At 41.9% G+C, this 16,505-nt stretch overlaps 1 protein-coding gene across 1 annotated transcript in view; it reads left to right on the top strand.

The window, feature by feature from the left end:
- The first annotated feature begins 7 nt into the window (after nucleotides 1–7).
- The window catches only part of SSFA2 (sperm specific antigen 2), a 38,484-nt gene continuing 21,986 nt past the window's right edge, over nucleotides 8–16,505 (top strand). Inside the window, exons 1-8 of the mRNA XM_010015324.1 lie at nucleotides 8–42; nucleotides 5,234–5,283; nucleotides 6,146–6,202; nucleotides 8,576–8,612; nucleotides 9,465–9,563; nucleotides 10,033–10,241; nucleotides 11,159–11,853; nucleotides 15,275–15,347. Of these exons, the coding sequence (XP_010013626.1) occupies nucleotides 6,148–6,202; nucleotides 8,576–8,612; nucleotides 9,465–9,563; nucleotides 10,033–10,241; nucleotides 11,159–11,853; nucleotides 15,275–15,347 (1,168 nt within the window). The 5' untranslated portion in view covers nucleotides 8–42; nucleotides 5,234–5,283; nucleotides 6,146–6,147. The remainder of the gene's footprint in view (nucleotides 43–5,233; nucleotides 5,284–6,145; nucleotides 6,203–8,575; nucleotides 8,613–9,464; nucleotides 9,564–10,032; nucleotides 10,242–11,158; nucleotides 11,854–15,274; nucleotides 15,348–16,505) is intronic.

The raw sequence follows: 16,505 nt of genomic DNA, 5'->3' as shown, positions 1-16,505 counted from the left end.
CGTTCCCAACGAGAAGATCGCGATATGGCTGAAGGACTGCAGGTGGGTCACTGCGGGTGCGGGACAGGAGCCCACGGTCCCCAGGCGGGGTGGCGGGCCGCGCAGCTCCCACGTCGCGAAGGAGAGAAGGTCTCGGCGACGTTCTCTCCTGTGGGTCATCAGGGGCATCTCGGCGCTCTGGAGCCGAGTTTGGCATTGACGCTGCCCCGAGCCTCCCTGGAGTATATAGAAGTATTCTTCGGTAGTGGGAGGCTTATGCCATCAGCTGGGGTTACAAGGGGAGTGGTAGCGTATGTACGAATGGCTAGGGAAGAGCTGGCTTTTGGCACCTCTTTTCTCCTTCTTGCCTTTTTAACGGGGCTGAAGACTTCCAGTCACTGGGTGAGGAACTCAGTTGAGGGGAAGGAAGGCAGCACTGGTTTGGAAGCTGCTTTGCCTCTCACCGAGGGCTTTCAGTTTAAAGCTTCCTGTTGGCTTGCCTGGTTTTTGCTGCAGATTTGAAGAAACAGTGCTTCCACAGTAATGGCCTCTGTGCATAGGGGTCTTCAGGAGTGATGGCGTGATTTAGACTAACGTGATTTATCCAGGTCTGTTCCAATGTCCTTAACTTGAGACATGGTATATATATTGCACATTTCTGTTACTGTTACAAAATACTTCCCTGGCTTTTGTGACAGGCTGACAGGATTACTTTTTCTTCATCCTCAGTCACATAATAGCATAAATGCTACATCCAGTAGCAGCCGATTTTGTCTTGTATTTTTCTCCATTCAATCCTAGGAGCCCTTCAAACCAGAGTTGATGGGGAGAAGTTAACAATTACCTTTCCAGTAGCTAATAATGACATTTCAAGACATCCTCAACTTGATATTTCTGATTTCCTTCTCCTTTTGAGAGCAGCTACATTAAGATGACAGTTTACATCTGACAATAGCCGTGCCTTTGTGATCTTTTGATCCAGAAAGCGGCTGACTGAGCTTACTCCTGTAACTGCAGTGTGGGTTGCTGTATAGCTAAAGGGTCCTTGGTATAGTTTTCTTCACATCTTTACAGGCTGTGCCTTGCAGGGGGTGTTGGAGGAGTAGAGAGTGAAGAGGCTCCTGAAGGAGAAATTCTTCCTAATGCTGCAGTGCCACTTCTCTTTGTATCTGCAGGATTTCCCTCTAGAACCTTCCCCGACCCTGTGATCTTTACCATTTTCATACAGAATTTAGGGAATAGCACAAAACTGCAAACTGACAATGTGAACATCTAATAGGTGGTCACAAATCTTGAGTAATAGCAGAAAGCTTGAAGGTTTATTCCAGTGCTCTGGTAACTCTCTGTTGTTAAAACTGGCACCAAAAGCTTTTGTGGAATGTGTTTCCATCTCTGGCAGTTGATTCCTAAAATATGGGAATCTTATTTTACACTATTTCCATACTTTACACATAAGGAAATAAAGCATGAGTTTACCCTTTTGCTAATACAGAGATGCAAATTTAGTTAATGCATGTCTGTGAAACCCACTGTGGCCCTTCCACAGAAGTCTTTTAAAGTATAGCTAATAACTGTTGTAAATCTTTACAGAAGAATCTTGTGTTCTCGGAAGATAAAATTTGCATTTTTTTTCTAAATCTCTTAAACTGAGCTACTCAGACTGGAGTTAGGCTCTGGCTCTGTAACGTGTAGAATATGTGCGTATGTGCATATATGGTTCCTATCTGGGAGGTGCAATGCCAGCTGCTTGAAGTGGTGCACACTCCCTTGTGTTTTAAAACTGCAGGATGGTTTCATATTTTTTGTATCTAAGATGCATATGAGCAGCAGTTAGTATGTGCAGTAAAATGACTATTCAACTTGCACTGTTACAAAGTGAATGTATGTATAGAAACCCTGCATTGATTGTCTCTTGGTAACAATGCATAGGGAAAAAAAACCAGATGATGGAATACTCCCACAGGTACTATAGTGTGGTGTTTAAAAAAGAATACTTAAAACCAACAATTGTGAAATCTACGATTGTTGGCCTCTCTGAAAATTGTTACTTGTTTAATAACACTGGTGGAGCTTTGATTGCTACAACGTGTGGGCAACATACACAGGCTGAGCTTCTATTTCTGAGCCTTATTCTTTCAAGTTAGCCCTGTTGCAAAAAAAAAATAACCCTTACTGCAAGTGAACATTCAGTTACTTAAGTATTTTCTGTTACATATTTTCTAAAAGCAGTCTTTCCCATTTTGTCAGAGTTTCTATGAGCTTTTTGTGAAGTACACATCAGAAGAAAATTGGCACTTCTAAAATCTCATTTTCTGGTTTCAGTTGGTAGCAGCACAAAAAACCGTAGTATCAACCCACTGCATAAATAGATCAGCTTATAAGATTTATTCCTTTGTTTGTTTCCAAAAGCATCCACAGTGTTATAATATGGATAAAAAGAATTACTAGCTGTCCCTTGATATTCATGTTAGTGATTTGGGGCTCTTATTACTTGGCATCTCTGTTTCACATCTGCTTTGGAGGACAGAGGAGGGTTCCTAATATCCCGTGCTATTTAATTTGGTAGATAAATGTGTTTTGGTTTGGGGGGGGAGTTGGTGGTTTGCTGTTGATTGCGTTAAAAACAACCAAACCAAAAACAAAACAAAAACCCACATATGTATCATATTGTGATAGAATTATAAAGATTTAAGAAATGTCGTATGTTACTCAAAGTGTCTGGTTAATTCATGTTTTAAGAATCACCCTTAGCTTTCTCCCTGGTACTTTGAAAAGGCATTTTGAAGTAATAAGAAAGTTCACAAAGGCTTTTCATTTCAACTCTTGTAAAGCTAAGACAGGAAACACAAGTGTTTGTATTATACTGATAGAAAAGAAGAAATTTTTGTCAGCTCTATGGTGACATGTGTTATTTTGGTTGAGTGTATTTAAACACTGCCAGTAATACAGGGGATGCAGGAGGTATTTAGGAGCCATCTCCTGTAGATATGCAGGAAGTGAGTTCTTGAAATGCCTCAGAAAGAAGAGATTTTTTCCTTCAAGTTTAAAATAAACATGGCTCCTGCCCAATTAAGGCATTAAAAGCTGAGGTTTAAACTTTCACGGCACAGTGCAAAACCCTTGTCCTGTTCCTGAAGACCACCTTACCACAACTGGTAGCTGAACAAACAAACCTCTGCGATGAGAGGAAGCCTTGATGCTGCGTAACATCTTTTTACCTGCTTAGTACCAGCATCCCACGGCAATGTGGGCTTTAAGAGTTCATTCAGTTCTTTTGTAGACTGATATTGAGAGAATTTATTACCATGTATATTAGAATACAATAATAAATGAGTGAATGGAAATGGAAAACCATAGCATCTCTTGATCTAGATGCATGCCCGCTTACTTGCTCTTTGCTCTGGCTGCCCTCCGGTTGCTATTGGCCTTCCTGGCCACAGTGCAAAGGCTGCTGGCACATGCTGGGGACCTGCCATGATGTGTCGTGGACAGGGAGACCTTATCCTGAGGACCCAGCAAGTGGAAGGGTCCCCCAGCCCTAACCTTCCCAGGTGCACAGGGCTGCTCTGTTTTTCTCTGGTGGAAAAACATTCTGGCACAGAAAGGCAGAGCTGTCTGTGATGTTGTCCAAGAGTATTTTTGCATGGATACTTGTCCCTTTTTTAAATTCGTGTCATGTCCAGTTCTTGTATGCAAGTTTTTCAAAGGCACAGTATAAAGCTGCTGTACCTGTGTGCAGCAGTGCAAACAGGGCTTCTGATGGGTGGTTGACAGGGCTGCTTTTCTGGTGGCTGCTCACATGCTGTAGAGGTGACAGATATAATTCCTAAAAGAAAACACCAGCTTCGGTGGTTGCTTTTACTGTTTTCTGCCAGCTGGTGCGTGCAGCACTGACCTTGGCTGTTAAAGTCACCACCAGCAAGATTCTGCATTGAAAAGGTAGAGACGTGGAAGCAGCCACCAGGGAAGGAGTAGTATGGGAGCACACCCATCAAAGCCAGAGAGTAAACAGGCATAGTTATTACCTCAGAACACAAGGCTTGTTGTAGCCTGACAGGTTTAGACAATCTGCCCTAAGCTTTTTCAAACCCCAACAGGGCAGACAGGCAGAAACCTGGGAGATCAGAGCCTCGGCAGAGTCTGTCCTGTCACCCGAAACACGCTCGTACGCATAGATGCTCTGGCTGTTTGCCTTGGTGTCTCACCATGGTTGGGCTTTGCTTCACAAAAAGACACGTCGAAGTGAGCCTGCTCCCTATCAGCAGGCCACACGTGGAAAGAGTGAACTCTTTTTCGGAAGGGAAAGAAAAATAAGGTTGTGAAGTGTAAGGTCTGTTAGAAACCAGATGCAAACTTTCCTTGCTTCATTTGGCCATGGCACCAAAACAAATACTGTATCAGAGCACTATTTACTTTTAGGTCTTTGGGCAGGTTTGTGTGTTTGTCTAATTAAAAACCCAAGTGAAACATACATAATATAGGCACATAAATCACCTACTTTCCTCTTCTTCGAGTATTGTATTTCTGAACTTGTTTTGGGCTTTGAGGGTTAATGCTGCAGTACAGTGACAGGCCTTTGGTTAAACAAGTCTCAGAGACAAGATGTGGAAACATCCAGCTAGTGTCAACAAGTGTAGCGTGAACCCGGAGAGGAATGGGAGCTGACATTTGTGCAGTTTCTGTTGCTCCTTTTGGGCACTGTGAGGTTCAGCAAATCCCTTGCTCTTCAGGGAGCAGTGATAGGAGGGATCATCCAAGTAAGAGGCAATGTGAAAAGTATATAACATATCAGAGCCAGCAAGTGACAGCTAACATAGCTGTCAAGATTTTTATCTTGTTCCTGATCACCAAATACAACTGTTCACCCCTCTCTCCAAGAAGTTTTGCATGTGTAGAAAAATGACAGAAGTTTTTGTCATACAGATGAGATTGAATTAGCCCATTTAGAAACCCATGCTCATTTTTTCTGGGTGTTTCGATGAAAAGCACATGATTTCCCTCTGCAGAGGGCTGTGACCCTGAAGCTTTGCCACTGCTCAGTGTTTGTGTTGCAGTTATTAACCTGTTCTGTTGTTTTTCCCTATTTGTTCAGAGGGCTGGGGATTGTTTAGGAAGTTATTGCCAGTCAGATGTTTGTGCTTTCTGGGGGCGGAGGGAGGGACAACTGCTGCTATCACAAGCTTGTTACACACTGTAAGGAAGGACATGAAGCAGCAAGTTTTTAAAGTAGTATTAATCTCTTCTGTGGTTTCAGAACGCCTCTGGGAGCCTCCCTGGATGAGCAAAGCAATCCTCTGTTGAAGGGTAAGGAAAGGCCTTTTTCTTCTCTCCAAGTTTTTCAATTACCTATTGAAATCTCTCATGCTGGAAATGGTGCTTTTGTGGACATCCACCTGAGACCTTGTCTCTTTAGCAGCGGCACAAACCACAGTCTAGTCAGCGTTGCTCAGTTATTCTCATTGTGAAGCGGTTGTGCCTGAGAAACTGGAGAAGGGGGAAAAGATCCTGAGTAAGTCTTTCTGAAGAGTTTAGTAAGCCCTAAAACAACCCCCCAAAATGTGCAGAATAGGGAGGCTGTAATTTCCTCTCTGAGCTGGTGAGCGTTAGGCTTTCTCTGCCTCTAATAACTCTGGTTGCCACACCTGAGAATTTTACTATCTGAGCAGGACCGAATACGAAGTACGAAGTACAGTGAGAATGTGCAGGTAGTGAGTGACAGGGTGCAGAGGAATTACTTGCTGTGCCTGGAGTCTTTGCTTCAGCTCTTAACCCGGTACAGGGAGGGAGAGGGGAATGCCTAAGCTTGACTCAGACTCTGGATCCCCATGGTAAGATGTCTGGAGGATAGATAACATAACAGCAGAAGGCACAGATGTGTTGGGTGGTATCTCCAGGTTCCCACTTGTAGTTAGTTGGCTTGCAGGTTGACTTGGGATATTCTTGAGCACAAAACAGTGTTGTAGTTCTCTTTCAAAATAATTTTTCTATGTTCTTGAATGTAACTTTGCACTTCTTAGTGCATTTTTACTGTATAACTAATGCAGGGATTGTAAATAGTCTGGTTATATCCTGTTGTATCCACTGAAGTGTCTTGCTGATACTTTATTTAAGCTGTTGAAAACACTGCAGAAGCCTAGTTGTTGAACTGCTAACTGTACATTTTCAGGCATGCTGGTGAGAAATGGAGGAAGTTTTGAAGATGACTTATCCCTGGGAGCCGAAGGTGGGTGTGGCAGGATTATGACTATTTTTCTAGCAAAAAACCCCAAACCCATTTGTGTTCAGTCATCTGATTTTTATTTTGGAAGACAGCGTTTTCCTTTTGGTCAAAAGCAGTTGAAAACCTGCCTAGAAAGCCAGCGAGAAGGACATAGAAAAATGCAGGAAGATTTGCTTTTTGAGTTTGTTAGACTATTGTTGGTGTTGAACATTCTGGCCTAACCCAGAGGTCAGAGGCATCCCTGAAATTCACTTCTGCCTTCTCATCTTAATGCCCACAGCAGCAGCACTGCCTGGAGCACTCATTGAGGCTGTGAGAAAGTTGTTTCTCCTACTTGCTTTTCTTGTCCATGGGTTACTTTTGGTAGCCGTGCATGCCCCACTTCCACTGAATCCCTTGGAGGAGAAAGAAGGAATGAAATTCTGTCAGCCAAGAGGCAAACCTGTTAAGAGCTAAGTACTTTTAAAAATGAAAAGCACCAAAACTGAGCAAGTATTTTGGATCAGCCACAATATGCACTTTACTGTTGCTGGCTGCTTACCTTCTCCTTCTCTTCCCTTTTTTAAGGGGAAGGAGATGTGGCTGTTCATGATGGACTTCTTTGTAGAATAAGACTTTTAGCCTCTCTGTTGATAATGGTTAAAGGTGTCCATAAACAGGCAAACAAACAGAACTACTGTGGATCCTGGTCTAACGGCAGCATTTGGAACTAAAGTAGGAAAAACGGTCTCACAAACTGGGTCCTAGGGTTATCTGCAGGATAGGGGATATAAGGCAATATTTGTTTTCAGTGTAAAAACAAACAAAAAAAGAAAAGACAAAACCACTCCCCCCCCGCCCTTCTTAGCTTTTAATGTTGTTTGAACCATAGCTTTTGCAAAGCATCAGAACTTGTACAGTAGAAAGCCCTTTCTTCCGCAGTCACCAGTTAGCCTTGTCAGTGGTGTCAAATTAGTGGGACAGGGCCTGGAGGAAGGAAATATCTTTATTTTTTAAAGATTCAAGACTTCTAAGGAAAACAGTTGACCTTGGTCTGGTAATGATGGAGAAGCAGTAAATGAGTCCCTTACTGCAGTAGATTAACTAGGATTAAATTTTCTTTCTGACAGTTTTTTCTGTTTGCTAGACTACATGCAGTACAAAGATTTCATAGGAAAAATTTCTGTGTAAAAGTCAGTATATTTTAAAGCATCATGTCACTTTTTTCTTTTAATTTTTTCGCTTTTATCATTCTCAAGGATTTCTGGGGTTTTTTTTATGAGCCTTTAGCATGATTTAGGCAGAAGGTTGTTATCCTCCTTTTCACAGAAAGGTCCAAATACTAGAATCACTGGTTGATTTTTGTGGGTAAGAATGTGAGTGTTTCTGCTGGGCTTTGCTTCCCATCCAAGAACAAGGGAACAACAGAGCTGCTGGGGCAGCGCTGTGTGCACTGCTGGACAGACAATCCCATTGAGGCTGGTATGAATGGCCTGCCCTTGTGCATCCATGACTGAATTCAGATACAACCCAGAGCCCTGTGCGAGTGGTATGGAGGGCATTGGGCAGGGTCTTGTAACCCTAGTCCCCTTCTGAGCTGTTAAAACCCATGGTTTAGCTGTTCGAACTAGTCATCAGTTAATCTATATATATAGTCTTACCTTCAAATTATAGGCAAGGATATTAAAAAAAAGAGATGTGGCATCTGCATTTTGTATACATTTCAGTTTCTTCATGATGCCTCTAAAAACAAGAGAGAAGTTGTGAGGTTTCCATGTTTTGCTCCCTGCTGGCACTGTGCCTTGAGATGCAGGGTTTTCCTGGCAGAGCCCTCTCATCCCCAAGGGTAGACACTGGTCCCACCAGCACTACAGGCTTCACCTAATTGTTGCACCTAGGACTGCACAGTTCAGGCAGCTGGGGCCCTACCCCACGTAAAGAGCAGTCCATGCTGATGGCTAGCAACTGTAGTCTCAGTACCGGGCTGTGGGGCCAGCTGCCTTTCTTACGTTCTTTACTTCCTTTGCATGCCTGCTTCTCCTTCTCCCCTTCCTGCCTAGGAACAGCCCTGCAGCTGGTAATCATGTCTTCAATTGCAAAGCAATAAATGATGTATGTAACAATTACTACCTTACCACACATTATATTTCAAGTTAATATGATTAATGACACTATATAAACATGTGTTCATGTGAGATTTTATTTTAACCAGAATAACCAAATCACCTTTATATTAGCTGTGTCGTAGAAACCCTTGACAATCATGTTTATGTGGGAAGAGAAAAATCTGGCTTACGCAGGCATATTGGTAAACATGTTCACTGCCTGCTTCTTCATACTGGTTGTGGGAAATGTAATTTTGAAATGGTCTGTGTGTAACTTTCTGTTTCTCTACAGCTAATCATCTACGGAGTGATACACAAATGGAAACACGGTAAACATCTTTTTTTTGTTTGTTTCTTTGCTTCAGGGAAATATTTCTTCTGGAGGGTGGGAGGGAGAGGGGGCAGTGGAAGTCATGGAGGCTACCTCAGAGCTAAAGCTGTTCTGCTCTCATCTGTTTACATAAAAGGGAAGGAGAAGATCCAGATAACACAGAAACAGTCATTAGGAGACGCAGAAAAAGATCTTCTAGCAGACCTAATGTAGATTTTGGGGTAGCAGGAGGAAAAACGGAGAAGTGACAAATCTAAGTAATTTAGTACGATTTACCTTCCTTGCCTCACTAATCCCTCACCATTTCAGAAATTTCAAGGAAAAATTAGTTTTATCTTTCAGAGCAGATCTCCTTTGGGAGAAGGGAAAAAAAAAGACGGAGAGAGGAGAGGCCCGTGCTTTACAGGGAGAGCTTGTAACTAAAATGTGCTGAAACTAAAACCCCATTAAGACTTCAGCAAATACTGGCACAGCCTGTGTGGGCAGCATCCTCCTGAGCACACGGAAGGCATGGAAGTGCAGGACAGGGCAGCTCAGTCAAGGCTGGGCTTCCTCTCTGGATGAGGGAGGGATCGGGGAGGGTGGGGCAGCAAAGGGAGATCAGGGATTTGTTTTCTCAGCTTGCATTTGCCTTCAAATTCTTGCCGTCTACGTACATTTTTACCGAGGCGTCCCAGAGTTCACTTTTGTTATTGTGTTTCAATAAATGACATGGCTAATATAAACCAGATAACACTGAACGGGAAAAGAGAAATTCAGCAGCACTGGAAGCTTAGCTCTCCTCTGAGGATAACCAAGTCCCCGAATGAAAGTGGTTTATTGAAGGGGTCTTCTCCATTCATGTTGACAGCAATGGTGTGCTGGCGAAGGAGAAGAGGTTGCAGTTTCACCAGAAGGGGAGAAGTATGAACTCTACTGGGTCTGGAAAAAGCAGTGCAACTGTTTCAAGGTAAAAGAGTAATTATGCTTTGAAGGTCTGTTCCTCAGTTAAATGGACTTGGCTTGATTTATGTGCATTGTTGCATTCCCTTCAGTAGCCACGAAGGGAGTTTTCATTTGGGTGCTTGAAATACTGCTGTTTGTTTTCAGTTGTGGTTTGCAGTAAATACTAACAAATGGGCCCCAATGTTAGAAACGTCTGAAATTTTAACAACATTTTAAAATCACAGCTCTGCAGAATGAGGGCTGATTTTATATGTTACAGAATGGAGCTGAGATGTGTCTGGGCCAATGGGTCTGGTGATGGGAACCAAAACTTCAGATGCAAAGATCTCAGTTATTTCCTAAAGTAGGCTGAGCTGTAGGAGTCAAAAGTTCGATAGACTAAGCTGGCTACTGGACCATCTTAACAGTTGGACAAAAGGGACTGGGTCTTAAAAGGAGAAAAGTAGATGGTGAACATCTTTTAATTTGTCTAGTGTTTCTGAATTACTGGAACTTTATGAGGAAGATCCTGAAGAAGTGCTTTACAACCTTGGGTTTGGAAGAGATGAACCAGATATTGCTTCAAAAATTCCAGCGAGATTTTTTAATTCATCATCGTTTGCCAGAGGGATAGATATCAAAGTGTTTTTGAATGCCCAATTACAGCGCATGGAAGTGGAAAATCCAAATTTTGCTTTAACAAGTAAGTATGGGTTTGAAGTAAAGTTTATTTTTAAGTTTTTGAACTGTGTAAACAACCCCAAAAGAAGATGTGTATATAATATTCTGGCAAACTCCTTTTCAGCCATCAACAAAATTCTATTCGGAATCCGTAGTAAAACTGTTGCTTGGTCTTAAATATGGCAAGAGGTGACCATCAGTGTTGTACACCTTGGGGTAGGGGTTTATAGTTGGGGAGGGAAATGAAAGGCATCCAGTAAGATATACTGCCTTCTGGTTTGTGTCATTCCTGTCTCTTGCTCATAAGCTTGTCTTCTTCTGTAGCTTTACAGCACTGAAACAAACAGCAATAGCTGTCTGTCTCTTGTGTTCTTCAGTATCTGGGTGGGATTTTTGAAAGCTGTCAGCAGCGACCTACTTCTGTTGTTGTTGAAATCTGGGCCAGTATTTCTATCGACCTGAACAGGAGCTTTGTTAGGTCAGTAATGAATGTTGCTAAAATGAGGGCATAGCTGAAATGTCCTCTTGTAGTTTTCAATGGAGAGCAACGTAAGTAACCCTTTTCTTCCTAGCACTTTGTAAATTAACTTGCATTTGCATGCCTATGTCCCCTTTTTATTTTATGAAAGCTTTCCATGCTGTTCTTCTGCATTTAGTAAAGACTCTTGCAAAGGTTTTTCCATTTTTCATAGTGTGTGGTATCAATTTCACATTACACAACTAGGCAGTTTTCAGCCAGTCTTTGGGGCCCATGTTAGAAGTAGGAGGAGATTTGGGGGGGTGAAGAGGGTGGGCAGAGGTTATGATGAAAATTCTCTCTTCAGATATGAAGAGCTGTCTCTGAGAATTCAAACCATTGTGTAGAGGTGGATCAATAGGTCTGGGATGCAATGAATAAACATCCTCATAAGCTCTGCCTTACATTTCATTCTTGTGTAGGTCGTTTTCGTCAAATTGAAGTGCTTACTACTGTGGCCAATGCTTTTTCTTCTTTGTATTCTCAAGTCTCTGGGACTCCTTTGCAGAAAATTGGTAGTATGAATTCAGTTTCTTCCAGCAAAGAGGCATCCAGCCCTCCCCCTTTAAATCGCAGCAATACAGCCAGTCGGTTAATGAAGACCTTGTCAAAACTCAATCTGTGTGGCACACAGCAAGCCGATGGTAGCGGCTGCTCAACTCCTTCACCTGTTGAAAAAGGGAAAAGTCCAGCTGAACCAGGGAGAGAGGAAAATGATGTTAAAAATGAATCTAAATTACAAAAATACTCTAAAAAGAAAGACTCTCCCTCTTCTTTGGCTACTGTAAAGGAGGAGATAGCCAGTAGTCAGACAAATGCTGTGGACTCAAATAAACCTGCAAACCTTCCTGCTGGGACTGCTGATACGCAAGTGGGTACTGTGCCTCTGGCAGATGTGCAAAACAGCAGGTTGGCAAGTGCCCAGGATGGACTGTGTGAAGAATCTGGTCCTTTGGACTCGCCAGGCCTCAGCAGTAGTTCCAGTACTTCCAACAGCAGCACCCTGACACAAAGGCTGCCTGCGGCATTGCCAGGCAGAGACCCCTGCGCTCCCCTTGCAAACCCGTCCATAATGAATCTAATGCTGCAGCAGAAAGACTCCTTTGAGATGGAAGAGGTAGGTGCAGATATGTGACTCTGGTTTTGCATACAGTTTACATAGTTTGCTGGCTGCCAGCAGAGGAATGTTCCCTCCTGTGTAGTTGACAGTATTTTCTCCAGGAATACTTTAAATTCTCCCAGTGGTAGGACACTTGTCGCTCTCTCTTGGTAGGCTGCTTTAATTGAGCCTTTTAATGAAATAACTTGGTGCTGCTGCTGTTATTATTGCAGGAAAGTTCTCATTCTCTTTTCTTCAAGCTCAGGTAATTGCACTCACTGGTGTAACTGATTTAAGCTTTTCCTGTGGAAATATATCTTGGTTGGGCTTTGTATGTATGTGTTTTAAATTTTGCTTAAATTGCTAACTGGAAGTCATTATTTTTGTTGCCTAAAAGTAAATTCAGTTTATTAATTGATATTGATTAAAGGTAAATTTGTGGATGGAGCAAAAGTGCTACTGCATGAAAGGGGAAGGGGCTATAGGATGAGGTGCTGATCTTGTACAACTTTTGGTTTTGATTGCAATCTACTGTGTGTTGATTTCATTTGTTCTCTGGAAATCAGCACACTGAAAGTCACTGTTGCCTTTTAATATCTTCATAAATACGTGTATCCATTTTTGACTGATAATTGTCCTGAAGGGATTTTAATTAACATGTTTCTGTAATTGCTTTGTTTATTAGGCTAGTAGATGCACAGCCTGCATATTCAAGAATGCACTTTTTTTTTTTGCACAGACTCACACCTTGAATTGTAAGATATGTCTTAAGTTAGTAGATGTTTTTGTGGACACAGCTTGAAGTGGCTCTTCTTAACAGTTCAGCAGTTAGCTTCTTTATGTGAAATAGATACATAAAATGAAAGATTGTGATTTCACTGGTGAAATGAGTGAAGAAAGCAAGTGAATGGAAAAACCCCAAAGTTTTACAGCGAGTGATGAAGTGAAGATTTAGCAGATACTGTGCCTAGTGTCATATTGTCATGTCAAGCTCTTCTAGATCAAATAATGTTGTAGCTGAAAGCAGTCACTAACTAGAAAAAACATAATCCAGCTTCTTGTAGTTCCTGTCGCTTGTGCGAGTGTGTCCTTACTCACATGATGTGTGGCCATCTACTGAACCAGAACAAAGGACTTGTCCAGTTGAAAGGGGAAAAAGAAATGTGGTGTATCTTGAGTTATTTATTTTTCTTGGCTTAGTTTTCAGACAGATCATTTTCTTGATTGATTTTGTTGTGTTGCTGCACAGATGTTTGCATTAAGCACAATGGGAGGGTTCTCAGGGGCAATGCATTTTGCTGCATATCCCATAGGAGAAATTAGGTTTTTGGTACTCTTGGACAAAGTTTAAACAGCTGGTTTTTATATATATGTATATGTATAAATATGTATGTATATATATGTGTGTGTATACGTGTGTGTGTGTATATATAAAAAAAAGGAATGGCATTTTCCTTCAGAGAAAGTTAGACTGTAAAGGGTTATGACATAAAGAAGACTTCCTGAATTCTGCACAAGCTAAATGGGATGCATTGTGAAGTTTCAGTTGACACACTTTTCAATTATGCCAGGGCATAAACACAGCTGTTTTGGCAAGGTGACATGTGACATGTGATGGGATTTTGGTGAATTTTTGTTTACACAATACAATACATGCATATCAACTGCCTACAGATCCCTGGGAGGGAAGGATTTGGGTTTGTTGAAGAAACTTTAGAACAATACCTGGCAGCATTTTATTTTTGTGTGTCTCTAAGCAAGGTATAATGAACAATGAACTGTATTAGAAACAGTGACAATAACTCCTCCCCCCACTTTCCCAGCTTGGCTTGGAATGCATTCATACACATAAGAAAGATGACAGATATATCAAGGAAGCTCTTTCTATGCCTACGAATGCCTCGGAGGTTTGAGCGCCCTTCGGAAGTCTGTGGTAGTGAAGATAGCTAGTGCTGGAGTGAGTCAGGGCAGGATTTCCCTCAAACACCCATTCCTGAGGTGGCCAATTACAGCCCCAAAGGTCGTATAGCAGCGTCAATATTGGCTGCGGGGTCGGAGGGAGAAAGGAGTGCTTCTGTGTGCTTGTGGAACTGCACCATGCTGCAGGCACAGCCAGGGTGCTGTCTTCCAGCCAAGGACAGAACATGGAGGGTATTTAGATGAGAAGAAGCTTAGCAAATGTACCTGTTGGAAACTGAGAGGTTTGAGAGAATCAAAATACCTTTCCTGCAAGGGCAATCTGATCAAGGGGCTTGTAAGATTACTTGATGTTCCTTTTTTTTCTTACCACTTCGGTACAGCTTTCATCTCCTAAAGGAACAGAAGCCTTGTGATTTATTGTGCAAAAGTAATGCTGTTCACTTACTAATGCTGAAAAGTTAACGACAAGTACTTCTCAAAACCCTTGTAAATGAGAATATGCCACCCTTGTGGCTTCTATATACATGGTATCAATGCAAATATAGCTACTTCTTTAGCCAAATACAAATTGGGACTTAAAACCATCAGTATCCTGAATTAAAATCCCATTGGGACAATTATGAGTCAACATTTTTAAGTTCATAAAAAATGAAAATGAAAACTTCATTGTTTGGTAATTTTGAAATTAGGCAGGCAGCCCGTTAGAGGGCAGGGTTTGGGGTAGTTGGATTGGGGGTTTTGTTCATGTAGACAATGCATGTGAACCATTAGGATTTTTTCTGGAGCACACAAATGAGAAAACATATTCTAAGTTTTGAACGAGGCACAGGCCTCCCTGTTGAGATTTTAAGCATATTCTTTTCATTGTTTGAACAGTTGTCTGAGAACTGCTGTCTTAGTAAGGCTGTGCTTCACAAAGCGATTAAGTATTTTTAAGCTTCCCAGTTGAAATCTGCGTGGCTCTAAATACATTATCTTCTTTGGTTTTGTACTTGAGGACACAAGAAGTATTCCCTCGAGTAGTGCATGGTGAAGTCTGGAATAGGTTCTGGCAGGATCAGCGTCCTTATGGAGGATTGATGGCTTGCAAAAAATAGTTGGTAGGGCAGCAGGTGACAGTCCTGCAAAGGTGGTCAGAGGTGTTTCCACACAGTTATTTTAATCTTTCATCAAAGAGGAGCTGAGAACTGTCAGTGTTGTCACAGGATGTGATTTCCAGGTCTTTTTGCATGATGAATATAACCGGAGGGGAGCCCTGTGCTGTGAGTGGGAGGTGCTGTCCTAAGGATCACTCTTTACAGGAGCATTGCTGAGTAGCCAGTGAAATAATACATTGGTTCAAGGTGACAGGATTTGTTTCCTTGATCATTACTGGCTGTTGGACTAGAGAAAAATCCCACAGCACTCACCCTGCTCCTTCCCCAGCATGTGCAGTGTATGAGGCTTCGGTATTCTTAAGCATATTACTGGAGCGTATTCCAGTTGGCCTGACAAAATATTCATCTCCTCTTCCTGTTAGATCCAGAGTACGGAGGGGGATCTACCACATGTTCCAGCTTCTCACCAGCTGGCAGTGGCCAAGTCAAGGAAAGGTGAGTAGACTTCCTGAGTGTCCTTCCCTCCCTGAAATGCTGATTCAGATATTTTAAACTTCTAAAGTTTCTCTTCCCTTTAGAAATAAAAAAGGGTCTGGGTTTCTTTTTCAGCTAAATCACAGAACATTACTGCAAAGTGGCAACCAAATTATAGGCAAGACAACAGCCCTATAACCTCACTGGCTGTTTTCACTTTTGTACAATTGATGATAGCTCAGAGGGACTGAAATGTTAATTCAGATTGTGTGGGGTTTTTTTTCCCCTGGCAAATCCTGTAATTTAAGATACCCATTTAAACTAAAATTATATTGTTTTAAACCTAAATTGCATGATACATCCAGCTTTTTCCTATGCGTTACTGCTCTGTCTGCAAGCACGGAAGTCTCTGCACCCGCATAGAGACTGTAGTCTTTCATATGGGAAACTGTGCACCGGCTCTTGTGGCTCACTTAGTTTGTGCTTTCATATCAAGTTCTTATTTATGTACTTCATGGCTTGGGAGAGGGACAAAGCTGATTCATTCTGTGATTGTTACTTTGCCCAACATTGGCAAGTGAAGTCCATTCTCTAGCTGTTACGTGTAATTAAAGAACAGAGCTTGTTGCATTTTGTGAGATGCTTACTTGCAATGCTGTATCTTGGTGAAACATGACTATCATCTCTAGATACTAAAGGGAGTCAGAAAAACCTGTCTTAAGGAACAGAGATCATCTTGTCTTTTCACAAATTAACTGACAGTCTTGTGAACTGTCAGCTGAATTGCATTAACATGGTTGAGAATGCTCTGGACTCAGCAGTGAAGATTAATGCCTGGTTATTACGGATAGCTTGTGCTACTAATTCAGCAGTGATTTGCACAACAGAGCACTGCATTTGGTAGTGTTCCTCCGTAAAAAACATAGGCCATGAAGAAGGACTGCCAGAAACTGCCATCTCTAACTATTGCCAGCATTTCTCCCTTGGCTGTATTTTAAAGTTCATGATTACACACTTTATGTGATTACATGTGAAGAGATGCACTCTTTACAGGTCAGTTCTCTTGTTTGCCTGGTCTCAGCAGTTTTAGAAAGAGCTTTTAATCTCTTAAAAAAGGCATCTTAAGGATCCAGGAGTTGCAGTCAAGGAGGAGAAAAATAAATTTTTCCATCTTCTGAA

The sequence above is a fragment of the Nestor notabilis genome, unplaced genomic scaffold, assembly GCF_000696875.1.
Source record: "Nestor notabilis isolate BGI_N333 unplaced genomic scaffold, ASM69687v1 scaffold30165, whole genome shotgun sequence".
In the NCBI taxonomy this organism is placed as follows: Eukaryota; Metazoa; Chordata; class Aves; order Psittaciformes; family Psittacidae; genus Nestor; species Nestor notabilis.
This window is presented reverse-complemented; position numbering and strand designations above follow the sequence as displayed.